Source organism: Anopheles arabiensis, chromosome 2 (genome assembly GCF_016920715.1).
Source record: "Anopheles arabiensis isolate DONGOLA chromosome 2, AaraD3, whole genome shotgun sequence".
Classification (NCBI taxonomy): domain Eukaryota; kingdom Metazoa; phylum Arthropoda; class Insecta; order Diptera; family Culicidae; genus Anopheles; species Anopheles arabiensis.
The window spans coordinates 94,860,902-94,885,502 of NC_053517.1; the positions used below are offsets into that span (position 1 = coordinate 94,860,902).

A 24,601-nucleotide genomic window follows, 5' to 3' on the forward strand; every position below is an offset into this window, starting at 1 on the left:
ACTCCCTCTTACTATTCCCCTCGCACATGCGCACATGGTAAATCACATTTAATGCAACGCGCTCAGACAGCCCAAAGGACGTGGAAATCCACACTTCACACTTCACAGCACGACACTTGACTAATTAAGATTCCAGCAGGCACTCATTGATGCCAACCAAATGCGATGCGAATTGATGTAGCCATTGCCCGTGCATCAAGTGTTGATGTGAATTAGAATTTATTGCACTAAACACTTTTGGAATTGATAAACGAATAGGAACTTGGTATGAATTAAATTTTGATTTAAGGAATTTCTCAAAAAAGCAATCCATTATTTGCAATGGTACTCTTCCGCTTCAGTTCCGGAAGCTCTCAAGAGCAACATAGCACTTGAATATGGGAAGATTATGTATCGATGTGGACAGAAGACACTTTCCCCGCAGCATTTCCAACACTCATCGGGAATGGGTCAATGAACAACAAACAAGTACTTCGCTTCTTGACCGTCTACACTTCAACCTGTCTCGACATAATCTGCAATCTGCTTCGATGTTCCAATCGGAATCTTATCGCCCCCGGAATGAGACTATCACTGGATGGGATCGATTATAAAAAGAAAGTTCTCCCCAATGATAGGCCACAGTTCGTTCGTCCGTCCTCCATCGCACAGGATCCCCCCAAGCAGTGTGTTAAAGAGTGTTTTGAAGTGCACAAAATGCAACCGGCAACTTGCGCCCTTGCTCTGCTCGCGTTGGTGGCTTCGGTCGCCCAGGCCGCCCCCCACGGCGGTATGCGGGTGGTGAACGGTGAAACGGCCAAGCTGGGCCAGTTTCCGTACCAAGTTCGGCTCACGCTGCACGTCGGCAACGGCCAGCAGGCCCTGTGCGGTGGCTCGCTGCTGAACGAGGAGTGGGTCCTGACGGCGGGCCACTGCGTGATGCTGGCGAAGTCGGTCGAGGTGCACCTCGGGGCGGTCGATTTCAGCGACAACACGAACGACGGCCGGCTGGTGCTGGAGTCGACCGAGTTCTTCAAGCACGAAAAGTACAACCCACTGTTCGTGGCGAACGATGTCGCGCTGGTGAAGCTGCCCAGCAAGGTGGAGTTCAGCGAGCGCGTCCAGCCCGTCCGGCTGCCGGCGGGAGACGAGGACTTTGCCGGCCGGGAGGTGGTCGTCAGCGGCTGGGGCTTGATGGTGAACGGGGGCCAGGTAGCGCAGGAGCTGCAGTACGCCACGCTCAAGGTGATCCCGAACAAGCAGTGCCAGAAAACGTTCAGCCCGCTGCTGGTGCGCAAGAGCACGCTGTGCGCGGTTGGGGAGGAGCTGCGCTCGCCCTGCAACGGCGATTCCGGTGGTCCGCTGGTGCTGGCGGAGGATAAGACGCTGGTCGGTGTGGTGAGCTTCGGCCATGCGCAGGGCTGCGACAAGGGCCATCCGGCTGCGTTCGCACGCGTTACCGCCTTCCGGGATTGGGTGAAGAAGCACACCGGCGTGTAAGCTTTGAACGGGCCAGGAACTGAAAATGTCCTATTTTCCCTTAAAAGGAGAAGGAAGTAAAGAGAAGCGATGAATTGAAAATGAAATGCATCCGTGGCTTTTTGTTTATTTAGAGTTTACATTCTACCGAAACACTTGCGTGAGGAGGGCTTGCGTTTACGCAGACGCACACCCGCGCACGCTGCTGCTGCTGCATGGAAGCCACGTTATAAGTCGTTCCCTTCTGCTTCGCTTCCGCCGTTCCACGGCAAACGGTTGCTTGTTGAGAAGAAATCTGTATCTCCTTCCTCTCCCCCCCCCTCCAAACTCGTTACTTAATCTGCTTTCGACTTGTTACAATAAAAAAAACCGAAGTAAGGCGATGTTACGTAAAGTTACATTTTACAAAACAAGTTTAGCGGCTTAATTTCTATATGTACAAGAGAACAAAAAAAAAAAGATGAACCCTTTTGTGAGGAACAATGACAGAGAGATAAAGGGAGAGACAGAGAGAGTTACATAGAGAGAGCGCACCCTTCTCCTCTACCCTATCTCCCTCTTCTCTTCGATTATTGCTTACGATTCTAACAAATTCTAGCCCCGATTCTTATACGCTTTTCCACCCGCTTAAACATCTGCCTGCCAAAAAAACAACAAACAACGCAACACAGCGCTGTGAGCGCATTGGTGGTGATTTTGTGACCAACCTGTCCATCTATCTGTCTTCTAACTTACTAGGCCTCTTATTAGTATAGGATTTTCCAAGCGGTTCTCATAGTTGTGGGACCATTCCTTGACTCTTTCTAATAGGAAGTGGATATGGGATATGATGGGAATTGTACTCTATTCGACATGCTCATTGAAAATTCCTATTGGACTTGTCCAACAAGCGTGCTGTAGAGTCGAATTCCTATTACATTAAGTTCATTTCCCCTACGAAACAGTCAGTAAAGTGTCCCACAGCTATAAAAACTCCTAGAAACCCGTGTAATGTATAATCTGATTCTTGCACCCCCCTTTTGTTTGGGTGCAAATTGGTGGCAATTTCAACTTGGAAACTGCAGCAAACGGCTGAACAAATTGCCAAATGAGCTTTTGTGTTTTGTTTAGACGTGGTTACGAAATTGCTGAATAAATGCAAACGATTGTAAGTAAATTTGAGGTGTTTAGTAGCTGTTCACATTCATTGTGTTTGGCTTGGTGTTTCGTTTTAGTAATTTTGAAACCAAAAAAGCAATCACACTATTAGTATCATGATCATACAGCAATTTCACCCTTTCTCTTTTGTGTTAAACAAACGATCCGCAAAAGCGTCATAAACGAACGCGAAAGAAAGCAGATCTATTTGTTGCCCAATGCTGGCAGTTAGTTTCCTTTGTTGCTTCTCCACAGTCCCTAGCGCTATAATTTAAAACCAACAACTCCTATACAGCTTATGATGTAGTGATGGTGGCAAAATTTCACTTTTTCTTCTCTATCGCGCGCGCGCGCGCGTGCGGTTTGAATTTACATTTGAAATGGCCGTTATGATGGGATGGGAGTCGTTTTGCTGTTTCCATCCTTGACTGTTTTGTTGAATTGTTTACCTTTTTACACACTATTGCTGTTTGTTATTGCTATTTCATTGTTTGTTTGTTTGTTCCTGTTAAATCAGTACCGTCTGTGTGTGACGAGGTAGATGAAGCGATCGTTCGCTTATACGTTGCTGTTCATCGTCTCATGTTCAAAACAACGAAACTAAAATGGGTTGAATTTTTGCTTGTGCACGATTAAGAAACCTTCTCAAACAGAGATTCGATGGAACGGTAATTTGGAAACCTAATAGTAACGTAGTGGGTTGATTATGATAACAAGAAAAGCAACAACTCTTCCAGCGGTTATAGAACCGAATCGTTGTAATCAGAACAATGTAAACTAGCGTTACAAGCGTACAATAATAAGACAACGTAATTCAGCCTTTAAATTGCGCTTAAACGAACGAAAGAGCTAAAGAGGTAAAAAATAGACACATGCAGCACCAGAGTTCAGGTATAGAAAGTAATCTCGCGTCAGGATTGTTGCCATTTCTCCCATCACTACCATCATCATCAGCAGCATAATCAGCAGCCAACAATGTTTCAACAACATTTCCCGAACATGTTAACATTTTTCAACGAAATTTCGCACGTGCCACACACGCGCTCAATTTTCTCATCCATTTTTTACAAACTATTCCTAAAAGGTAGTAGAATTTGTGTGTGTTTGTGTGTGTGTAAGTGTGTCAAGGTTGCACCATATACGTACGGTTACCAGGTACGCGTTACGCGCAACCGTTACTGGCCGTGACACTGGGGCTTTACAGTATCTCGACCAGGCTGCCGGCGGCCGTCGCCGCCACCGTGCCACCGCCCGACCCGTGCTCCTGCTGCTGCTGCTGCTTGAGCATTTGCACCTCCTTCTCCAGCTTGTCGACCCGCGTCCGGTACTCCTCGTTCTGCTTCTGCGACAGGTCGAACTGTTTTCGCAGATCTTCGGTGAGCTTTTTCAGCTCGAGCAGCTGGCGTTCGAGCAGCTCCACCACGAGATTGGTGGCCGCCGTCCCGCTGCCACTTTTCACCGCCGACGAGAGGGAGGAGGCGGAGGAGGAGGAGGAGGTGGTGGTGGTGGTGGTGGTGGTGTTTGTGGCCGTGTGGTGATGGTGGTTGCCCATCGCCGTCACCCGGTGGTACACGGCGCCGACCCGGGGCGACGATTCGACCGACACGACCGTATCCTGGGGCAGCTTGGTGGGCAGGGACGAGATGATCTCCATACCGGTGGCCGTCCGGAGCCGCTTCACACCGTCCGCCGACGTGATGATGTGCCGGTTGTGCCCGCTGGACAGTCCGTTCGCGATGCTGTGCTTCGCTTGCACCAGGTCGCTGACGGATTTGCCGGCGGCCGCCACCACCGGGAACCGCTGGCCGGATTTCGTCATCACGATCTTGCTGATCTGCTTCGTGCCCACGGCACCACCATAATGGGACGATGGTATCACGTGCGAGCGACTGCCGACGGGGAATCTACCAATGAGAATTGAAGATTGCATTAGCAAGCGAAGGGCAAAACAAACGGCCACCAAAAAAAAAACACTTACCTCACCGTGCCCGACCCGACCGGAACCTTCTTGTACTCCGAGGAGGATACCCGCTTGATGCCGCCCACCTCACCGCCACAGATCTGTTTGAACTCCTCCGGCGAGAGGATTTTGATCACCTTGTTCGTCTTGATCGTCGGCGTCGCGCCCGTCGCGCTCGACTGGTGTACGTGATGGATGTGCGAGTGCTGCTGGCCCGGTAAGCTTACCCCGAACGACGAGTTGCCCGACGACGAGGCTTGCTTTTTAATGATTTTGATTGTCTTCGTTTTGGGATGGCTAATGGCGGTGGCGGCGGTCCCGGGCACGGTCGACGATCCCGTTTGCCTCTGGGCAGGTTGCGTGTGCTGCTGTTGCTGCTGCTGCTGCTGGGGGTGAATGTTTCTCGTTTCTTTAAGCGCGTACTTGCCCGCCTCGGACAGCACCACCTTGCGGCCGCTCTTGATCGCGGACGTGATAAGGCTACCGGTATCGTCCGACGGCATGAACGAAATGCCGTGCTCCTTCAGCATCTGCAGCGTGGACGAGTCGAGATTTTTCGGATCCGTCTCCGTGCTCTGGACCAGGTTCGTTATGGCGTCGCTCAAGCTGTCGTCCTTCTCGATGAAATGGTCCGTCAGCGAGTGGTTCGAGTGGTCCGACAGCTGCGTGTTGCTGTCATTGCTCAGCTCCATCGTAATGTTATCCTCGATCTCGTCGTTTTCGTTCGCGGCGGTCGGCTGGTCCGGCAGGTGACGCTCCTTGTGCTGCTGCAGCTCGTGCATAAGACTGTCGGTCGCTTCCTTTACCTGTGCAAATTGTGAGAGGGAAATGTGTCAGCAAACGTGTCAGCGAAAGTGCGTTCAAGCTTCTCTGTCCCATACCCCCACTTGTTCACTGCTTGCCGCCCGCATCTGGTTCGCCAGCATCAGTATCCGCACCAGCTCCATCTGCTTCATGTTGGTGGCGAGCAGTATCGGCGACTTGTCGAACTTGGACAGTGCGTTCGGGTCGGCGCCGTGCTGGAGCAACATTTCCACCACCTTGTTGTGCCGCTTTTCCACCGCCCAGTGCAGAGGGGTCATTTTGAGCTACAAAAAGAAGGAAATAAATCATTACTTTGGTCCTAGAGTCTTTCTGGTTTGCCCGTACGCACCAAATCCTTCGCATCGACCTCGCACTTGCTGCTTAGCAACAGCTCCACTATCTCTATGTTACCATGGTAGGCAGCTAGATGCAGGGGCGTTCGGTCGACCTTCGTTTTCGAGTCCTTGCTTATGCCGGCCCTTAGTAGCGCTCGGCAGGTTTCGATGTGGTTGTGTCGTGCGGCTAAATGCAGTGGCGTTGTCCCGAGCTAGATGGGCAAGGGCAAGCAAAAAACATGAAAGAATGCAATTTGTGTGTCCAAACATGAATCTCTTACCCAGTCAGCGGTGAACGGTGCACCGCGGCCCATCAGCTCGAGCACCTTGGGCGTGTTGCCGGCCCGGGCGGCCAGCAGCAGAGCCTTCCCGAGATCCGTTATCACCGTTTGATATTTCTAAAAATCGCAACAAAAGCACACGAAAGAGAAGCGCGTTAGTAAAGGCTTGACGGAAGGAAGCGTTCCTCGCCCCGTACACTTACACCACCGCCGATGCTGTTGGTAAACTTCTCCATCGATTCCTCCGAATCATTGCTGGTTATCATATCAACGCCAACGTTGTCGAAGATCTTCTCCATAAACATGGTTGCTGTACGGGCTGCGCCGCACGGGAAAGCACCGTCCGGTACGTTAGCGAGCCGCGACCGCCTTCCGTATTGTTCCCCTCCCTCGACGACGACGGCAACGATCGTGCGCTGAGCGGTGCAACGGCCGGAACCACCGAGTGCGTCGAAACGAAACAGAAGTAACCTGCAACGAGCAAAGCAGTCGACTGCAATCAGTGCACCAGTTTCTTCACCCTCACTTGCACAAAGCGACAGCGAACACGCGAAAGGCAGCAGAAAAGCAGAAAATCCAGTTTTCCAGCCAGCCGCCCGCCCGCTGCATTCCAAGACCCTGCCAGCGAAGGACCTTTCACCCCGCAGACTAGCCAGCGGATCAGAACCGATTTCCTCCCCGTATGAGATGAACGGACTGCCCTGCAGGGGTCACCGGCACCAGCACTGTCCACTGCCCATTCCAGCCCACGTCTTTCGGGCGGGGGCGACTGAAATGTGCCAATAGTTTCGTGCACGAAGTGGTTTCTTTGAGCGTCCGCAACTGTGCACTGTGCGGATGTGGAGCGGAAGTGAAATTGGAAATTGGAATTGTACCGGAGCGCCGCCCGCTGGAGGGCAGCCTGCGGCGGGACTGTGCACTCTGGCCCTGGCTTCCGTTGGCGGGCAATGGGCTGCGATTTGGGGGAGAAGAACGATTTGTTTACCACTAAGAAAAAGAATTTCCTCGGTCGGCACGGTTTTGGCGTACATTGAAAGGTTCTATTTGTGTATTCAATATTTTGACAGTTCGCGTTGTTCGCGTTGGTGTTTGAAGGGGGGAGGGGAGTTTTTTTGTGCTCTTCTTCAGCCTGCGATCAGAGTGACCAGAAATACCGATTTATCTGTATTCCTACCGATTTTTTATATGCCTACCGATTCACAGATGACCGCCCTAAAACTACCGATTTTCCATTTATCCTACCGAAAAACACAGATATTTGATTTTTCAGTCGTTTAAGCTAAATCTGTGGCGCTTGGATTACTGTTTCAAGGATCGCTATCCTCATTTGTTACTCATTTGTTACGCGTTCTCAACATTACTCCTGCCGAATACCGCCAAAATCATCTGGCCACACTGTTTTTGACGTTGGAATGTCGCTGCATCTCCCTCATTTTCTCTACCCCTCCTTTACTCGCATTACAGTGCTCGCTTCGAAGAGAGCCCTCCTTCCTGGCTTCCTCTGATCAAACAAGTAGTGGTGGGAGCTCGGAATCGGACCTACCCGATTCTGATTCCATGTTCGGAATTAATTCCGGACTCAATTCCGATGAACAAAACGATTTCGATTCCAGGATCGATTCTGTAGCCGATTCCGGAGTTGACTCCGGGGCCGATTCCGGAGTCGATTCCGGAGCCGATTCCAGAGCTGATTTCAGAGCCGATTCCGGAGCTGACTGCGGAGCCGATTCCCGAGTCGGCTACGGAATCGATTCCGCGGTCAGAATCGGCTTCAGAATCGGAATTGAACTGGGAATCGCAATTTGCCCCAAAATTGACTCCAGCATTAGAATTTGCTCCGGAATGTGAATTACATCTTGAATTGAAACAAAAAGTTTTAGAAGCGAAATCAGTCCGGGAATCTCCATGAGAAATGATCTTTTACAAGTAAACTATGGTTTTTTGCGGTTATCAATACTTAGCTCATAGGAGCCAATTCCGATTCGAGAGCCGATTTCGAATCCGGATCCGATTTCGATTCCGGAGTCTATTCCGGAACCGTTTTCTGTTCCGAAATCAATTCTGGAGCCGATTCCGATTCTAGACCCGATTCCGGCACCAATTCCGGAACCAATTCCGGAATCAATTCGGATTCCAGAGGCGATTCCGGTGCGGATTCTGGAATCGATTCCGCAAATTGATTCCGGACCTACTATCCAGAATCGATTCCAGAAAAATGCGGAGCTAGCCGTTTCCGACAAAAACTTCATTTTTCATATCACTACAAGAACCCTGTCTTTTCCACTTGCTCAACCGCACGGGAGCGCCTATTGTGAGCTGTCAAACGCGAGCTGTCAAATCGTGTGCCACAGTGGCCGCTGGAGAAAAGAGAAGAATAGAGAAAAAAAATCAATCAAGTAAATTGTGCCAACATGTCGAACCGGTCGGTGCTAGGATTTACGGGAATTTTGCTGCTCGCGCTGCTTGCCCACACCCCGGCGGCGGTCGTGGCGGAGCCGGGCGAAACGCTGGTGCTGCTGGACAATCTGGCCATCCGCGAGACGCACTCCATCTTCTTCAAATCGCTGCAGGAGCGCGGCTACAAGCTCACCTTCAAGCTGGCCGATGACGCCGGGCTCGTGCTCAGCAAGTATGGCGAATTTCTGTACCAGCACCTCATCCTGTTCGCCCCGTCGGTGGAAGAGTTCGGCGGTTCGCTGAGCGTGGAAGCCATCACCGAGTTCATCGACAACGGGGGCAATGTGCTGGTGGCCGGTAGCACCGCCTCGGGCGACCCGCTCCGTGAGCTTGCGTCCGAGTGCGGGTTCGAGGTGGACGAGGAGAAGGCGGCAGTGATCGACCATCTGAACTATGACGTGTCCGATGCGGGCGACCACACGACCATCGTTGCCTCGCCCGACAATCTGATCGATGCGAGCATCATCGTGGGCGATCGGGCGGGTGTCGCGCCGCTGCTGTACCGCGGCACCGGTCTGCTGGCCGATCGGGAGAATCCGCTCGTGCTGCAGCTGCTGACGGCGGACAGTTCCGCGTACAGCTACGTGCCGGACGCCCCGATCAAGGAGTACCCGCATGCGGTCGGCAAGGGCACGCTGCTGATTGCCGCGCTGCAGGCACGCAACAACGCGCGGGTTGTGTTTTCCGGCTCGCTCTACTTCTTCTCGGACGAAGCGTTCCTGGCGCCGGTCCAGCGTGCCCAGGCCGGTGGCAAGCACTTTGCCCGCTCGGGCAACCAGGACGTCGCGATGGCCATCAGCAAGTGGGTGTTTGGCGAGAACGGAGTGATCCGAGCGCGGTCGGTGAGCCACAGCAAGGAGGGCGAGTCGCAGCCGCCGTCCGCGTACACCGTGACCGATCCGGTCGTGTACACGATCGAGATTGAAACGCGCGGAAGCGACGGCAAGTGGAAAGCGTTCGAGGCGTCCGACGTGCAGCTGGAGTTTGTGCGCATCGATCCGTTCGTGCGCACGACGTTGGTCCCGGTTGGCGGTGGGCGTTACGAGGCCCGGTTCCTCATCCCGGACGTGTACGGGGTGTACCAGTTCAAGGTGAACTACGACCGGATCGGCTACACGCACCTGTACTCGACGACGCAGGTGTCGGTCCGGCCGCTCACCCACACCCAGTACGAGCGGTTCATCCCGAGCGCCTACCCGTACTATGCCAGCGCCTTCTCGATGGTGGTCGGCATGTTCCTGTTCTCGTTCCTGTTCCTGCACTTCAAGGACGATGGTAGCAAACCGGGTCGCACCACCGCCGCCGCCGCCGCCAGCGAGAAGAAGGCTCAGTAGGCAGTAGATGGCGCGATAAACGTGGGAGAAGAAAAGCGCAAATTTATAGGTGCAACATTTACATCAATTCGAATAATAAACGAACAAAAGTAATACAGAAAAAAAAACACGTGAGTTTTTCATTTTTTCGGTTTTTCATTTCCGTTTTAATTCCTTTATTAGTAGTCTGCTTTTTGTCCACTTTTTCACGCTTTCTCTTTATTTCATTATTTTTATTTATTCATGTGTGTTTTTTTTACTCTTTTAGTGCGATCGAGCTCGCTCCACCCTCCCGCATAGTGCCACGTGGAGACACAGTTGCTAGGCAGTGGGTAGGCGCGCCGCATTGCATTGACCAAATTTTGATTACTTCTGTGTTTACTATGATGGCCATTCTTAACAAAACACAACACATCGGGTTTTGCTACGGCCAACTAGAGGGACCAGTAAAACGCCTAACGCTTTTTCTACCGGGATGATTTAAATTGTTTAATTTAACGTGTTTTTTTCTTATAAAAAAGGAAGGAACTAACAATCGGTAACGGAATTGTTTCGAACAATTACAACAAGCACACAGAAAAAAAAACAAACAAACAACATACATCTCTATTAGTTGATGTGGGAGTGTAATGTTTCTTAAATTACCAATTACCCCTAACAAGTGTAACAACGTTGCTTGCTCGAGATTTATGTTTTGCTATTTGTTGTGAGATTCAAACTGTTGTGTTGTACGCGACAAACAACGATATGTTTTCGTTTCCGAATGACAATTATTAGATTTATGGTTTTTTCTCTCGCTCTTTTATTTAATTGTGTGTGTTTTTTGTGCTGCGCTGTTAGTACGGCGCTAGTAAAATGGTCGGTGCGATTGTAATTGTACAATAATACAACAATAAGGGACGCAACGTATTTACACACGTCCAGTCTTTGTTTTCCCCTTTTGTTTAACACACGCATTAAAAACAAACACGAAACATTATTAAAATACAGTTCAGTTACAGTGCACATTTTTTTGTGCCAAAGTACAAGACGCTGGATGAAACGCAAAAAAGAACATCAGATCAATATCCAAGGTATCCTTCCATTTCATTAATTGATTTCCTCTTTTTTTTAATTTCTTTTTAGTGTTTAGTTGGTTTCGATTCTAGATGTGTCTTATGTTTTATTGCACAACATCTGCAAACTAACCAGCTAAAAGTGTGTGTTTTTTGTATATCCTTCCCTCGAGAGAGTATAATCTTATTGTATAAGGTTTAACTTTATTTTTATCGTTTTCCGACCTAACGACGGGTTTTTAGGGTAAAAAACATAAAAAAAAAAACAATTCAGCCGCACTACAAGACCCCTGCAGAAGAAGTTTTCTAAAACACGTGTTTTTTTTGCATGCGCGAACCTGTATCAGGCTACCGCGAAAGTGAAGATAAGGACGAGAAGGTAAAGCTACCGCGCTTCTCGTGCCGGAAAATGGGCTCCCTTTGGCGCTCCTTTTCAGTTTAATAACCCTGTATTGTTGTGTGCTTCCGCCTTTTTTTTAAAGCGCGCCCAAGGGATAGTTCCTTCTTAGCCTTCTTCCTACCACCTTTTCCATCAAGTTTTTAACATAGTTTTACAACAAGTCTTGTTTCGTGTGTCCAATGTCCAAACCCGCGACCATAAAAAGACGTATGCCCGGCGGTGGAAGCGCAAATATGTTTTTTTTTGTGAGTAGAAAATAGAACGATTAAGAAGGACAATCGTCGGATCGTCGTTAAATGAACATTAGACAACTCAGTAACACCGCTAATCACTAACAAGATTAAACACGAAGCCGCGTACTACTAGTTGATTTCTGCCAGCAGACTACCCCCGCTTGATTTCACCTTTCAACTCCCTTTCCAGCTAAAAGTGAACTTCCTGTTTCGTGTTGATTTTTTGGTTCGCCTCTTCTCTCTCAGAGTTTTTCGCTTAATATTGCAATATACATTATTGCTACCGTTTTGTTTTTGTTTGGATTCTCAGCCTCTCCCTGCACTCACCTAGTGTAGCGCCTATCGCTAATACTTCAAAACTGCTACTAAACATAACTAAATCCGTAGATTAAAATCCCATCTTCCCTCCTCATCTTCTTGGCGACCACGTGGTTGTAAGCGCCGCCATATTGTAAGCGTGTTGGCGATGGCGGCGCTGAGCTTTTTGCTACACTTTCTTTCAACTTTGATTGCTTGTTTTGTTTTTTTTTCTTCCACTGCTACTTCTAATTCCGCTTCTTATAGTCCAATGTGTAAGAGTGTAAGAAACGAATAGTTTTCTTGTTCACTTCTGTAACTTAACACTTTCACGAACACAAAGTTCACTAACTGTCTAATTTGAGCAATAAACTCCAATTGATTGATCCAATCTACAAACGCAAATGGTTTGAATAGTGTTGAAACCTCTCTCTCTGTCTCTCTCGCTCTCTCTTTTACTGTTACTTAAACCATAATTACCGTTGAGTGATGCAGTACTTCATCTACTTTTTATAGTTTCGAAGCTTTTACAACCAATGCAAACAATTGACGACAGCGTGTGGTGGCTTAAGTTAGCAAAACATGGCTTTCATTCTCACAGAACGCGTCTTACACGGATGATGTGTTGTCTCTTTCACTCAGTGTTATTTGTTTCGTTTTTTTCTTCTTCTTCTTTCGGTTCTACATTCTGTTTTAAAACATCAATTGTGAACACATTCGTCGTGCTTCGTGTTTTGTTTTTGTGTTGTTTGTTTAGTTCTTTTTTCATTTTTTCATGTTTTTCTCTCCTTTTCGCTTCTTTGGCTCATTTGGCAGCGGTTGATGGGTTTCTTTTGTGTGTGTTTTACGTTTCTAAATGGGGTTGCATTTCTTTTTCTTGCTAATTGTATGTTACTACTATGTATGGTAGAACAACAGAACTAATTAAGCCAAGCATCAACTTAATCACCTTTTTTTAGCTTTGTTTTACCACAATTGCTTGAGATTCCTTGCCAATAATTTGTGAAAAAGTTTAACTTGTTGATGTTTTGCGTCCATTAATGTTGCTGTATGTTGGTTAGGAGCAGTGATGAAGGAAGGATTTTCGAGGACAGGAGTTGCAACAATTAGAACAACAGCTCATCCTTGTCATCATCTGGAACAAGAACAAGAAAATAAGCAAAAGTGGTAAGGATGGTGTGCGTGTGTGTGAGCGAGCATTTGAATGTACTGAACAAACGGTAGCTACTGCTAATTATGCATTCATTTGCGCACGGAACCATGAACATGAACGTGAAAGCGGGAAGGCGGCAGCAAACCTATAACTGCTAAAAGAAAACAGAAAAGTGTAATTGTTTCGATGAAGAAACATTAAAAAAGAAAGAAAACATTGAAAGAAATGTGATAAATCATACACACGAAAAAAAAGAGAAAACAGCAAAAGAATTAAATTGTAAACATAAAACGGAAGTTTTATTCGGCTTCGGATTTGCTTTTGTTTTTGTTTTTGCAACAAAACTACACACTAAAACAAACCAAACGAATTAGTTAGCTACCTGCAAACACGAAAGAGGCGAGACACAGTGTCGATAAGAAATTAAGCAACGCAAAAGTATTATTTTCACTTTCGTTTCTCGAATGCCAAAAAAAAAAAAGATAATAATTTAATTTTTATACCAATTAGCAAAACGCTATTTTTCTCTAAAAGTACACGAAATAAACCGCGAAGAGATACATTAAAGGCTTAGGCGGGGGGGTACTTTCCTATTGTTTTTTTCTCTCTCTCTCGCTATACATTGATTCATACGCATACATACATACTGCTGGTTTCTATAACTACAACACTTCCTTCCTTCCACTGTACAATGTTTGTTTTTGTTTGTAATGTGTGTATTCAAATAATAGTAATAATACAGTTTAATAATAGTAAGGCGACGCTCTTTGCAACAAAGTAATTCGGGGTTCGAGCTTTTCCTGTTTTAATTCTCAGCTTTTTTTCCTCAGTTCCTTGGCGCATTTTTTTTCTTCTAAATGGTAAAGATTTGGCGTTACACAACGTAAGTGTGTGTCGTTTTTTTTGTTTTAATACACGTAACATTACAAGAAGAAACAGCTGATAAAACTATAAACGAAAGCGCAGCAGATTAAATTATAACGATACACTAAATAGTACAATACAATAGAGGCTACACTATTAAGCTAAAAGCCACTTGGAGCCAACAAAGAGAGAAGTAGAGAGAGAGAGATAGTGAGAGTGATAAGCATTGATATGAAAATGCGAACCGCCAGGGGGCGAGAGGAGGACAAGAATGGCAAGAAATCTATTGAATCGGTAGGAAATCTGTTTGTAATGCTGTCAGTTGGTGAGAGGTTGAGATGATAACGGTAGGCGCGAGTGGCGGTACTGGAGATTACGAAGTTCCATTCAATGACGTTGAACGCGATGATGATGACGATGGTGACAATGGCAGAATGGAATGATTGACTCTGGGGCTCACTGGATGCGGAATTGACTTTCGAGAGCGTTCGCGCTCGCGCCTCTCTGGTGGGGGACACTGAAGATGGTGGAAGGATGAGATGAGGAGTACGACAACATTAAAGCAGGGTACTCTCGTACCCTCAAGAGGAGGCTGCCGCCGTACTAGTCGCCGCGGTGGCGTTGGTGAGTGTGATGGATTGAGATTGAGATGATTCTACAACAGCGACTGGCGCGACCGTGTCCGGTTTGGAGGGTTTACCTTTGCCGCCCGGTCCGGTCGATAGGGCGGTTCCGCTGCTGGTAAGCGCCGTGGAGCCGGTGCCGAGTGTCGACAGGGCCCGTTGCTGCTGGAACCCGCTCGCCAGGCTGCTCTGGGACGAGCTGTCCGAGTGGTTATTGTTGTTGCCGATGGACGCAAGCGACATTGCCATCGGATGGTGCGTCGGGCTTTGGGACGGTGTGCTGTTGGTGCTTTTCGCCTTCCGGAACCAGTTGCCCAGCTTCCGGCGTCCGAGCGAGTTGGAACCGTACTCTCCACTGGCAAGTACTTGCTGCTGCTGCTGCTGCTGCTGCAACACCGCTTCTTTGGGCATTTTTCGAGACTTTTTCGGCAGCGTGTTACCACCGCCACTGAGCGGTGCTGCCGGCGGCATCATCGGCGGTGCACCGGTTGCGCTTGCCCGTGCGCTTAGAGATTCTTTCGCGTACTGCTGCGAGCTGGCCGACAGGGACGAAGAAACGCTGCTCGCTACCGAGGGACGGAAACTGCCCGCATCGACCACATCGTACAGATTCGGATCTGCACCATTCTCCCCGCCCATCGACTCCTTGCTATCCACGTCCACGTACGGGAAGTACTCCCGATCGGACAGATTGTCATCGTCGAAGCAGGACGCGGCGCCACCGTCCAGCTCGGACACGAACAAACTCTCCCCACAGAACTGCCGCTCTGAAGAGAGTGTGTTGAGGAAGCGCAGCTTGCTGCTGCTGCTGCGGAAGCAAAAGTCGAACCACTTGTTGCGCGTGTCGCAGTACAGGCGCAGCGCGTTCTTCAGCGTCACGCCGAACATCTTCCCGTCCGGCAGGTTCAGGATGCGGCAGTTGTCGAGAAAGATGCGGCCCTTGTAGATGTAGTTGGTGCGCTTGAGCAGATCCTTCTTGCAGTAGACGAGCTGCCGGTCGAACAGGAAGAGCGTGTATGTGTTGTTCCACAGGTTCGGCGACATCCGGATCGCGTCGGTCTGCAGGAACAGCCGCGTGCTGTGCACGTTGATCGACGGGCCCTGGAAGTTCTCGAACCGGGCCTGGATGCGGGACAGATACTCGCTGTGCCGTTTGCCTGTTGATGCACCACCAGCGAAAAGCAGGGAGAAGAAATAGGGAAAGGCAAAAAAACATAAGCAATAGGGAAACAGAAAAGCCTAGCAAACTAGAAAAACCGGGAAAGAGCTCCAAAACGCAACTAATTAAATCAAAGTAACCATTGACATGCTCGGTTCTCACAACACTCGCTCGCCGACAGCAGGAACAGAATGGTTAAACGATACCACCGGAAGGTAAACGATGCGGCGGTAGGGGACGACCTTGAAAGTGACGAAGAGCCTGGCACATCGCGGCAGTTACACGGCACCAAGGATGGTGGTGTGAAGAAAACGAAACTAGCCACCGGGATGCACTCTGTACGTTCAGCGGGCGATGCCGAAGCTGTCGACAAGAAGCCGCGCCGATACATCCCCGTGTCGACGCACTACAAGCGTACGAAAATGATCACCATAACGACCGTTAGCCGATCGTTGGAGGGCGACCAGGATAAGATCGAAACGGAAACGGTGCGGGAAAGTGCATCGCGCATCTATCATCACTGAGCGGGCGAGCGAGCGATGGAGCACAAACACGAAAATTTTACGTCACAAAGCAAGCAAATTTTGACTGTGTGTGTGTGGAACAGAATCGAATAAAAGAATACTACACAATCTACACATTGTCCCTGTTTTTGAGGCAAATAACACTACGCCTGCTTACCTTCGTTCACCATCTCGGTGACGCGGCGCATCGCCGACAGGGCGAGCTCGAACACCTCCCGGCAGTCCATCGTTTCCAGCTCGGATTTGGTGCACTTGCGCAGGTTCAGCGTCGGCAGCAGCTCCTTCCGTGTGAGCGAGTGTTTGACTAGTTCGCTAAGGTGCAGCGGGTACCGGCATATCCGTTGGATCGGGGCCAGCAGATGCGCCGACAGTGGTAACTCGGGCAGGTTTTCCGCCATCCGGCAGCTGTGAAAAAGAAGAGGTTCAATTACAAATGGTTGCTCTTCCTGAATGCTTGCGTGGGCGGCGGCGGCCAGTTACGCACTTTTCCAGTATTTGATTCGCTTCCTTATTGTTGGCATAGTTCTCCAGCTCCATCAGTGCGCGGGGGTAGGAGTTGCAGTAGGACGAGTACACCATAAACGCTGATTGCTGAAAACCGAAAACGAAACATTTCAGTTAGCCGCTGGGGTGCTTCAAAATGATCATCCTGAGCACTTACATATTCCAGGAACACTTCACCGATCCGATTGTTTGGCACGGCGACGCGTAGCGCGTCCAGGAAGGTTTGCTGGAAGCGCCAGATCTTTTCCAGGTTGGAAAATATCAAATTTACACTTTCCACCGAAAAGACGTCTTCCCGCTCGCGAAGTGGTTTAATGAAGCTGAGAGGAAATATGAGATAGTGAGAGAGAGAAAGAGTGTTACTTTTTGGTCATTTCAGTACGAAGCAGAAGAGAGTCCACCTCGGGGAGTCCGCCCTTACCCTAAGCACAGTGAGTTGAGCAGCTTCACGTAGTTAATCTCCGTCTCCAGCAGCTCCTTGATGATGTTCTCCTTCGTTAGGTCATGACTAGTGGCACCCGCACCCTCCTCACCCTGCCCCGCTCCCTCCACCGGCGCTGCCGTCGCGTCGCCTGCCATCGACAGGCCGCCCATCAGTCGCGTACTATCACAGTGGCCACCACCTTCGATCAGTGTCGAGGCGCTGCTGCTGGCGCCATCGTCGTCCTCGCCTGCCGGATGATGCAGCTGCTGCTGCTTGTTCGCCTCACCCTGGCTGCTGATGATGATGATCTGCTTCGGCTTCGCGTACGTCGGCACAATCTTGACAAAGTCCTTCGGGAACCAGCCGCACGCGCCGTTCGACGGTTTGCTGCAATCGCCGCCCTCCGACACGATCGCGTCCGATTTTAGCCGCCCCCACCACCACGGCCCCTGCTCACGCTTCAGCACCTCGACCAGCGCGCCCTTCTCCAGCCCGAGCTCCTGCGGACCGCCGGGCCGGAAGGAAAACAGCACCTCGGCAAAGACGGGCTCGGCGGCAACGAGCAGCTCATCCTCGACCGCAACCGCCTCGTCGTCCTCGTCCGGATGGGACGATATGCTTTCGCTGTCGCTCAGATCCAGCTCGGTCGGTATGGTGGTGGAGGTGCGCGTGTGTTGCCGTCGGCGGCGTCGCCTGCCATCCACGCCTGCGCCACAGTCCGCGGAGTCACCACCGGACGCGACGATACAGTCCAGGCCGGACGGTTGGCTGAGCGATTTACCGCTCAGGCGCGTTATGTTGCTCACGTTCTCCTTGCCCTTGCCCTTGAGCGATAGCTTGTGCTTGAGCAGCGTGGAGGAGCTGCTACCGGTGCTGCTGGCGGTGGACACTTTCGCTGAGTTGGCCCGCCGCACCGGTACACCGCCGGTTGCGGTATACTGTGGTGGTACATCCTGGAGTAGAAAAAGGCAATCGATTAGTGAACGATCTTTCAACACTCAACTTTATGCTCTGCACTCACCCCATTGCGCCCGGCGTCCACCCCGGCTGGATGGTGATGTTCGAGCGGGTGGAGCTGCTGCAGCAGCAGATGCTGATCCGCATCGTTGTCCAGCTCGACCTGGATGCCCGAGTCGCCGCTGTTACATTTGTCCCGCCGGTGGGACTTGGTCTTGCGGCGCTCCTTGCTCGATCGCCAGATCAGAGGCCCGAAGCGGTGATGGTGATGCTGCTGCTGCTGCTGCTGCTGTTTGTCATCCACACTCATCGTGGCTCCAGCAGTTTGCAGGTCGGTGGATGTGGCAAGACCAGTGGTCGTTGTCGGCGTCGTCACACCGGCCGCCGTCACCGGATGGGGCGCCGATTTGGAGGTTTTAAAGTGGGAAAACGTTTTGCGAAACTTTTGCAGTACGCTTTCGGAGACTGTGGAAGAGCGTGAGAGATTAGGATGATTCAAGAACGATCGTTAGATAGGAATGGTAGAAATGAAGCGATAAACGTACCTTGCACTGGATGGTGCGTTGCTGCGGTGGACACTTTGGTTTGGACAGTCTTCTGATGCGGTGCAGATGATGACGCGATCGTGGACGATGGATGCTGATGCACATTCGTGGTGGGAGGATTGAGATGAGCATTGGCACCGGCGGTACTTAGGTGGTTGGGGCTTTCGGCATCCTTCCGGCTCCTGCCTGCCGGTGCCACCACCTCGATTGGGGCCTCGGAAATCGACGGACTAGATACGGCTCTCAGCTGAAGGGGCTATTTGGGAGAATAAGTACAAGACACAAAAAGATAAAGAAGATTAGTTAAACAGTTGGTCATGCAAAGGCCTCTGAATCATTGGCTTCTTTCTGGGGAGCAAGTACCGCGCCGTTCGATTGGCAATTGGTCGTAAAGCTGCGGGCGGATGTTATCGCTGTTAAGAGTTTGAAATTCGCTAGCTCATTTTATGGCCCGCGAAGAATTTCGTGGAAGCAAAACGGAAGGATGGCGATAAGCGGAACATAAACAGGACGGTGACCAAGCGGACCAACCACCAATCCCGGGCAACTGACACGACCTTGTGTGCAATATAAATGGACACACACACTCACACACTTCCCAATTATTGTGTGAAGATTTCAAATGATAGGGTGATGTATTTACGCGTTTATTTCCGCGATATTTTTGGAAGGAATGAGTTTGCCAAATCCGGTATGAACTGACCATGGGAGGATCTCTTCGCGGTTTGCGTTCGTTTGTTTTCCTCTGGGTGGCGCTATGCCGCGCCAGATATCGAGACAGGGAAGATTGAAGGACAATAGAATGATGCTGTGGGTGGGTCCCGTAAGTTATCAGGCAGATGTGTGGGGTGTTGTCAAGTACTCCAAAATCCTCCCGCAAGAATGATAAGCGCATCAAAAAACATTTTATGGCACATCAGGTGAAAAGGGAATTTGATACTTTACGAGCGTTTTGCCACTGTTCGTTTGTTTGAGACTAGATCTATTTATATAGACGCACACTATCAGCTATGCTGCAGTCATCTTTTCAATAACAATGAAGCTTCCAGATCTATACGATGACGAACTCCAAATAGTTGTCTGTGTATATACAAAATGATATTCCCCTTTTTGAATGTTTTATTTCCTCTCCTTCTTCTATCACAAAGAGCTCCTCTCCCGATGCGTAGTTTACTGCTTATCGCACCCGGTATGATGTTATCGCGGAAAACAGTAGTAGATGTTATTAAATTTACAAGCCCAGCATGACCCCACGGATGTTTTCATTCTTATCTATTCCAGGCAGAGATGCCGCCACGCGTTCCATTGCAGTTCAAATTTCGCTTCCAATGCATCCAATGCCTCTGACGTCGTTAGAAGCTACACCGGTAACAACGAAACGAGTGTTGTTGGATAGATAACATCGTCCCAACACACACACACCTTTCTCCTCTACCGATCGTGTAAACAGAAAGGAACAGGAATAAAAATAGGACGCAATTTTAAATATGCGCATCGGTTACGCCTTTTCGTGGTTTAAACCGATAAAAAAGGATTGGAGAAGCGACAAGAAGTCCCCTCTTATATAGAACATGATTTTGAGATGAGATGGCAATTAACCTTAGCCTATAAAACCTCACTAAGCGGAGGACCCAAGCACCCGATGTGTGAGACTTCAGGACGTGATAAAAAGCCTTCCGGAAGAAGAGCAAAAATGGCAACTCAGTGTGACCGCAACTGAAACTGACGCCTGCGGATTAGACTTGTCGTGCCTAACGGTGATGGATGAGGAGATGTAATGATCACACACAGTAACAGACACATGGAAGCGGAACTCTCCACTATTCTAGATGATGCGTGAAGACTTCCAACAGACACAAACAGACACACACAAAAATACACTTCGTTGAGGGTCCATACCGTTGGGTCGCATGCCCACCCACTGTCATCGGCCATTGGAAAATCGTCATCTTCCGGTAGGAGTGGTGTGTAGTGTTCTCGTCCTATAGTTTGGGACGCTGCGACACCACGTCTATGATACAGGGAGCCAATGTCTCCATAGCCCAGGTAGGAACTGTAAGCCCGCAGCACACTGTACCCAAGGCGTAGCTTATCCTTCTGATGATGTGAGTGGTAGCTTGAATGGTGGCCCACAGCACTGGCAGGGCGTAGGCGGGTAATGCTGTAGGATTGTCGGTTTTTGAGCAACATTTTCACACGACACCGTTGTCTTTTTCGATAGGTTGTTTCCATTTACGAGAAGTTGATACACTTTCGGAGGAGGGTTCTGTTTACGTTAACTTTGATCCTCGTCTTCACATAACACTGCACACGATCGTGATCCTCGTCTTCACATAACACATAAGAATTCTTTGCATACAGAACCACATTAACAGTTTATCTAAACAGGAAACCAAAACATAAGTTTTTAGTCAAACACAAATCAAAATAATTGCTTAAACACTTGATCAATATCAGATCGATAGGTCTATTCCCGGCAAGCCTCAAAATAGCACTAGTAACAATCCTTCAATGTTGCGAACTACCGCGCGCTCAGGGGTTGGAAGCTTTTGCGTGATTGATTGACATCTACAGGGACAAGAGAGAGAGATACAAGGGATGGAACTTTCCTCAACCTCGATAACTGATAACCAGGGACTACGGTGGCAGCACTACTATTTCTGGCGAATTGTTTCACCACCGGATTTGCGGGGAGCTTCCTGGAGCTTCCCGTGTTGTTCTTTTACCATCGTACGTTTTGCCCTTTTCTTATCTTCCACATGTTTGTGCCTCTTCGGGAAGCAAAGAGGCCTTTCGCGAAAATGATTGATGACAGGATTACCTTCACTGCGATCGAGTGGAAACATGAATGACCGCTCTGACGTGTACGGCACCACACAAACCGTTTTCCGAAAAGCAAAACATCATCTTTTGGATTTATCTTTTGGACATTGGAGATAAGTGTCCTCGGCACTACACACTACACACACACGAGATGCTACGGAATAGATCCTGTACTAAACTCTCAAGACATTGTAACGATTTGTCCCGTGGAACAGTATCCTTTTAAAACGATTAGAACTCAACTCAATCGCATTTATCACTTTCGCTTTCATTGATCACAATATCAGGTGAGCAATATCTTTCCAATAGACCTTCCATCAGACCATCTCACATGCCATTGACCACTTTTTTGTGCAAAATCATTCACGATTACCGCGACAAATGATTTATGACGCTCCTCGCCGTACAGCTCAAAGTCACGAGAGCGAGAGATCGTTACCTCTACCGCACTCTTGGAATACCTTGCTTGAGAAAACACTGGAATACAAGCCAAGTCGTCCGATGAAACGGTAAACGGAACCGCCTGAACAGGGTGCAATCTGCGTTGTCCTCAACTGATACCTTCATGTCCAAATGGTTATAAATTACCTTGCGGACTGGTAAACCGAAGTTAGTAGCTGCCGTTATCAGTTAATTGCACGTAAAAATGAACACACAGCACACAAAAAAAGCCGGGGACTCCTCAATCCAAGAGATAGAGAGAGGTCCGTGTGTTGGGCGGTCTGCAACGAACTGTAGAAGGTTTGGGAAACATTACGCCCGCAGCACGAGACAAATGTCACGGTTAATCGATCAGCTGGGCACGATTCGATCGATCATTGACGTTGGAGTTGCGGGTAATAGATGCACGTGATACTACTGGTCCCTCAAGAGGGTCTTTCCTGTAGCCGATATTATTCAATAGGCAATTTATAGGGGCCGAGCGGCGATAGATGGACGACGCCGGTGCGATATTTATATTTGTTTATTATCGTGTGCACGGAAGGTGGACTTGGGGCCATTGCACGCGGAAGAAGCATGCATGTGCGGATGACGTCGATGATAAGTCTGGTGAGTGCGTCCGATGATATGCTTGATTACCGTGCGAACGACTGTAGCATATCGAACGGTTTTCGGCAATCGATAAAAGGCAGCGTTGGCAGTGAAGAATTGGGGAAATGGGTAATGATTGAGTTAATTTATAAAGCTCTACATATGACTCTAGCACCGGGTTTTTTCTTCAAACTTTTACTCCCTTTTTGTAGTATCTCTCTCTCCAATCAATCTCACAAATGTCACTCATAAATCACTTGTCTCACCACTTGTCTTCCCGCGCGTCCAATAACAGATGCGAAAGGTCTCCAGTGTCTGAACTTGACCTCAATTTATTTGCAACCGCTACCGCGTAAACTTTCCTCCCCTTTTAGCGCCACAGTATTATCTCATTGCTAATTAAGCCGTGTCTCTCTCGAGCTACATCGTTCACATGGCGCTCGGCATGATAATTGGCGAACAGGGTTGGTTTTATCTTTTTACCCGAAAAAAGCAAAACTTTTCATCACACACTTGAGACACTCTCTTCAACACTTCACTTCAGGTTTTAACTTCAGGGTCTCGAGTACTGCTGCCCCAGCAGCGTACAATAATTGTGTAGAACCGCGCACCTCTCGAGCGTGGTCGCCGATACGGAATGAAAAACGGTACTGGACATTCTGAGAGCCTTGGAGCACACTGTGTACCTCTTTATGGTTCCCTTGATACCGAATTGCCTATCGGAAGATTATTGTCCAAGCTGTGATAGACAGAGCGTGAGGGAGAGAGAGAGAGACAGGAACACACAAGTATCAAAGTCTTTCAAACTCCCTCGACTTGAGGTGGAGGTGCTTGATACGGCGTTCGTCGGATGGTTTTGTGAAGCGCCGTCACTGATTAGTAGCACTGTCACATTTTGGAAGGTTGTTGAATGCGGGAAAAAGATTTTATAAAACGGTTATCGGGAAGTTTTAAAGGCGCAATATCGATGCCAGATTGAAGGAGAATGCCGCCGGTTGAATCCGGCTTTAGGGAAATAGTGAAGCTGATTTCTATGTTCCAAAAACATGTTCTAGCTTAGTGCCTGGAAATGTCCTTCCAATGGGGCAATGCACTTACTATTTGTTGGGCCACGTGTCGAAACCAGGAATAAGTCAAGTTTAATACAATCATCGACCGTCTAATAACTATCTCAATTCTCGAAGGCTATTGCCACTTGGCGACACCGGTCCGTCACGAAACACTCACGACGAGAGAGAAAGACGACGCTGTAAAATAGTATGATGTTGTACAGATTTTTACTACACATTCTTAACCGGCTTACCAAGTTTTGTTTTTATTGATCGAAAGGGAGCGACAGACAGAGATAGAGGGACCTGCTCCTTATCAGCAAGCCAGCCAGGCCCTTTTGCCGTGCGGAATGTCCTCCATACGAGCGAAAAGTCAGTATTTTGATAAGAACTGATACGCACCAACTCTCGTTGTTACAAGCTTGTAAGTAGCATACACAGAAGCGATTTAGCAGAAACAGAGGATGGAGAAAAATGAACGTTTTAATTATCCATTAAAGATTGATTATCTCGTCTGGTAATCGGGTCTTTGATTCACTTTTATTAAGCGTTACACACTCATTAATACTTCTTTGTGATGACTTATAGTGTGTGTCGATGATCAAGACAAAAAGGCAAAGTGTGATCGCTCTACGATAATAGTACAAAGCAAGATGAGCCAGATGTATGCATCCCACACCCTCAGATAATACCTCTTCATGTGTTTCGTAATATCATTGCTTTGTCGAGACATCTCGAAACAAAAACAGTAAACATATTTACTACTTCCGACTGGCGTTACTCATATCGGCCATCTACAGTGTCACCGATCCAGGGAATATTACGTGCAATATTAGTCACCCGTGATTGTTGTTGTTTAATACAAGTTCCGCCGTCTCGTAATACTAGCGAAAGAATTTTGCTATCAGATGCCCCTCACATGCCGACCTGAGCTAATCACGCTGATTGCACATGGGTTGGCAATCGCCTCACGACGAATGCGTTTTGATTTTGGGGCGTAAATATTCGGGCCCGGTCCGTGGTTGACCATCGGAGCGCTTATCATAGGACCAGTGTGACTGCGCGCGCCATCATTTGATTGATGCATTGTGAAAGCATATCAGGTAGGATTAAGTTTGTTACCCTTTTAATAAGGTAACAATAATCTCAAATAGCAGGGCGAAATGGTCCCGGGTAAATCTGGGCAGGTGTTTAAGTTGTCACAAGGTGGGCGA

General features: G+C 48.8%; 4 protein-coding genes across 9 annotated transcripts in view; 2 read left to right on the forward strand and 2 right to left on the reverse strand.

Annotated features, from left to right (window-relative positions):
* Positions 1-608: 608 nt before the first annotated feature.
* Positions 609-1,569, forward strand: LOC120895060 (collagenase-like). Its single transcript, XM_040298065.1, has one exon. The coding sequence runs from the start codon at positions 697-699 to the stop codon at positions 1,477-1,479; it is 783 nt and encodes a 260-aa protein (XP_040153999.1). The 5' UTR covers positions 609-696; the 3' UTR covers positions 1,480-1,569.
* LOC120895058 (ankyrin repeat and sterile alpha motif domain-containing protein 1B) lies at positions 1,554-7,033 on the reverse strand. 2 transcript variants are annotated; one of them, XM_040298063.1, is made up of 7 exons: positions 6,961-7,033; positions 6,179-6,446; positions 5,976-6,092; positions 5,709-5,906; positions 5,437-5,643; positions 4,574-5,361; positions 1,554-4,499 (listed from the first exon to the last, which is right to left on the reverse strand). In XM_040298063.1, the coding sequence occupies exons 2-7, from the start codon at positions 6,278-6,280 to the stop codon at positions 3,794-3,796; spliced, it is 2,118 nt and encodes a 705-aa protein (XP_040153997.1). In that variant the 5' UTR covers positions 6,281-6,446; positions 6,961-7,033; the 3' UTR covers positions 1,554-3,793. The 2 variants fall into 2 exon arrangements, with proteins under 2 accessions (XP_040153997.1, XP_040153998.1); XM_040298064.1 differs by lacking the exon at positions 6,961-7,033 and adding an exon at positions 6,851-6,955.
* Positions 7,034-8,298: 1,265 nt separating this feature from the next.
* Positions 8,299-9,876, forward strand: LOC120908756 (dolichyl-diphosphooligosaccharide--protein glycosyltransferase 48 kDa subunit). Its single transcript, XM_040320089.1, has one exon. It carries the CDS (start codon positions 8,387-8,389, stop codon positions 9,764-9,766), a length of 1,380 nt encoding a protein of 459 aa, XP_040176023.1. The 5' UTR covers positions 8,299-8,386; the 3' UTR covers positions 9,767-9,876.
* A 2,475-nt stretch (positions 9,877-12,351) lies between these two features.
* The window catches only part of LOC120908757 (mucin-19), a 178,336-nt gene continuing 166,086 nt past the window's right edge, over positions 12,352-24,601 (reverse strand). For 3 of the 5 annotated variants that reach the window (XM_040320093.1, XM_040320090.1, XM_040320091.1), the window contains 7 exons: positions 18,484-18,739; positions 18,003-18,403; positions 16,979-17,934; positions 16,715-16,877; positions 16,538-16,644; positions 16,211-16,458; positions 13,156-15,527 (listed from right to left, as the gene is read on the reverse strand). In XM_040320093.1, the coding sequence (XP_040176027.1) occupies positions 14,329-15,527; positions 16,211-16,458; positions 16,538-16,644; positions 16,715-16,877; positions 16,979-17,934; positions 18,003-18,403; positions 18,484-18,739 (3,330 nt within the window). In that variant the 3' untranslated portion in view covers positions 13,156-14,328. Of the gene's footprint in view, positions 12,866-13,155; positions 15,528-16,210; positions 16,459-16,537; positions 16,645-16,714; positions 16,878-16,978; positions 17,935-18,002; positions 18,404-18,483; positions 18,740-24,601 lie in introns of those variants that run through there. The other 2 variants (XM_040320092.1, XM_040320094.1) reach the window with 2 other exon arrangements.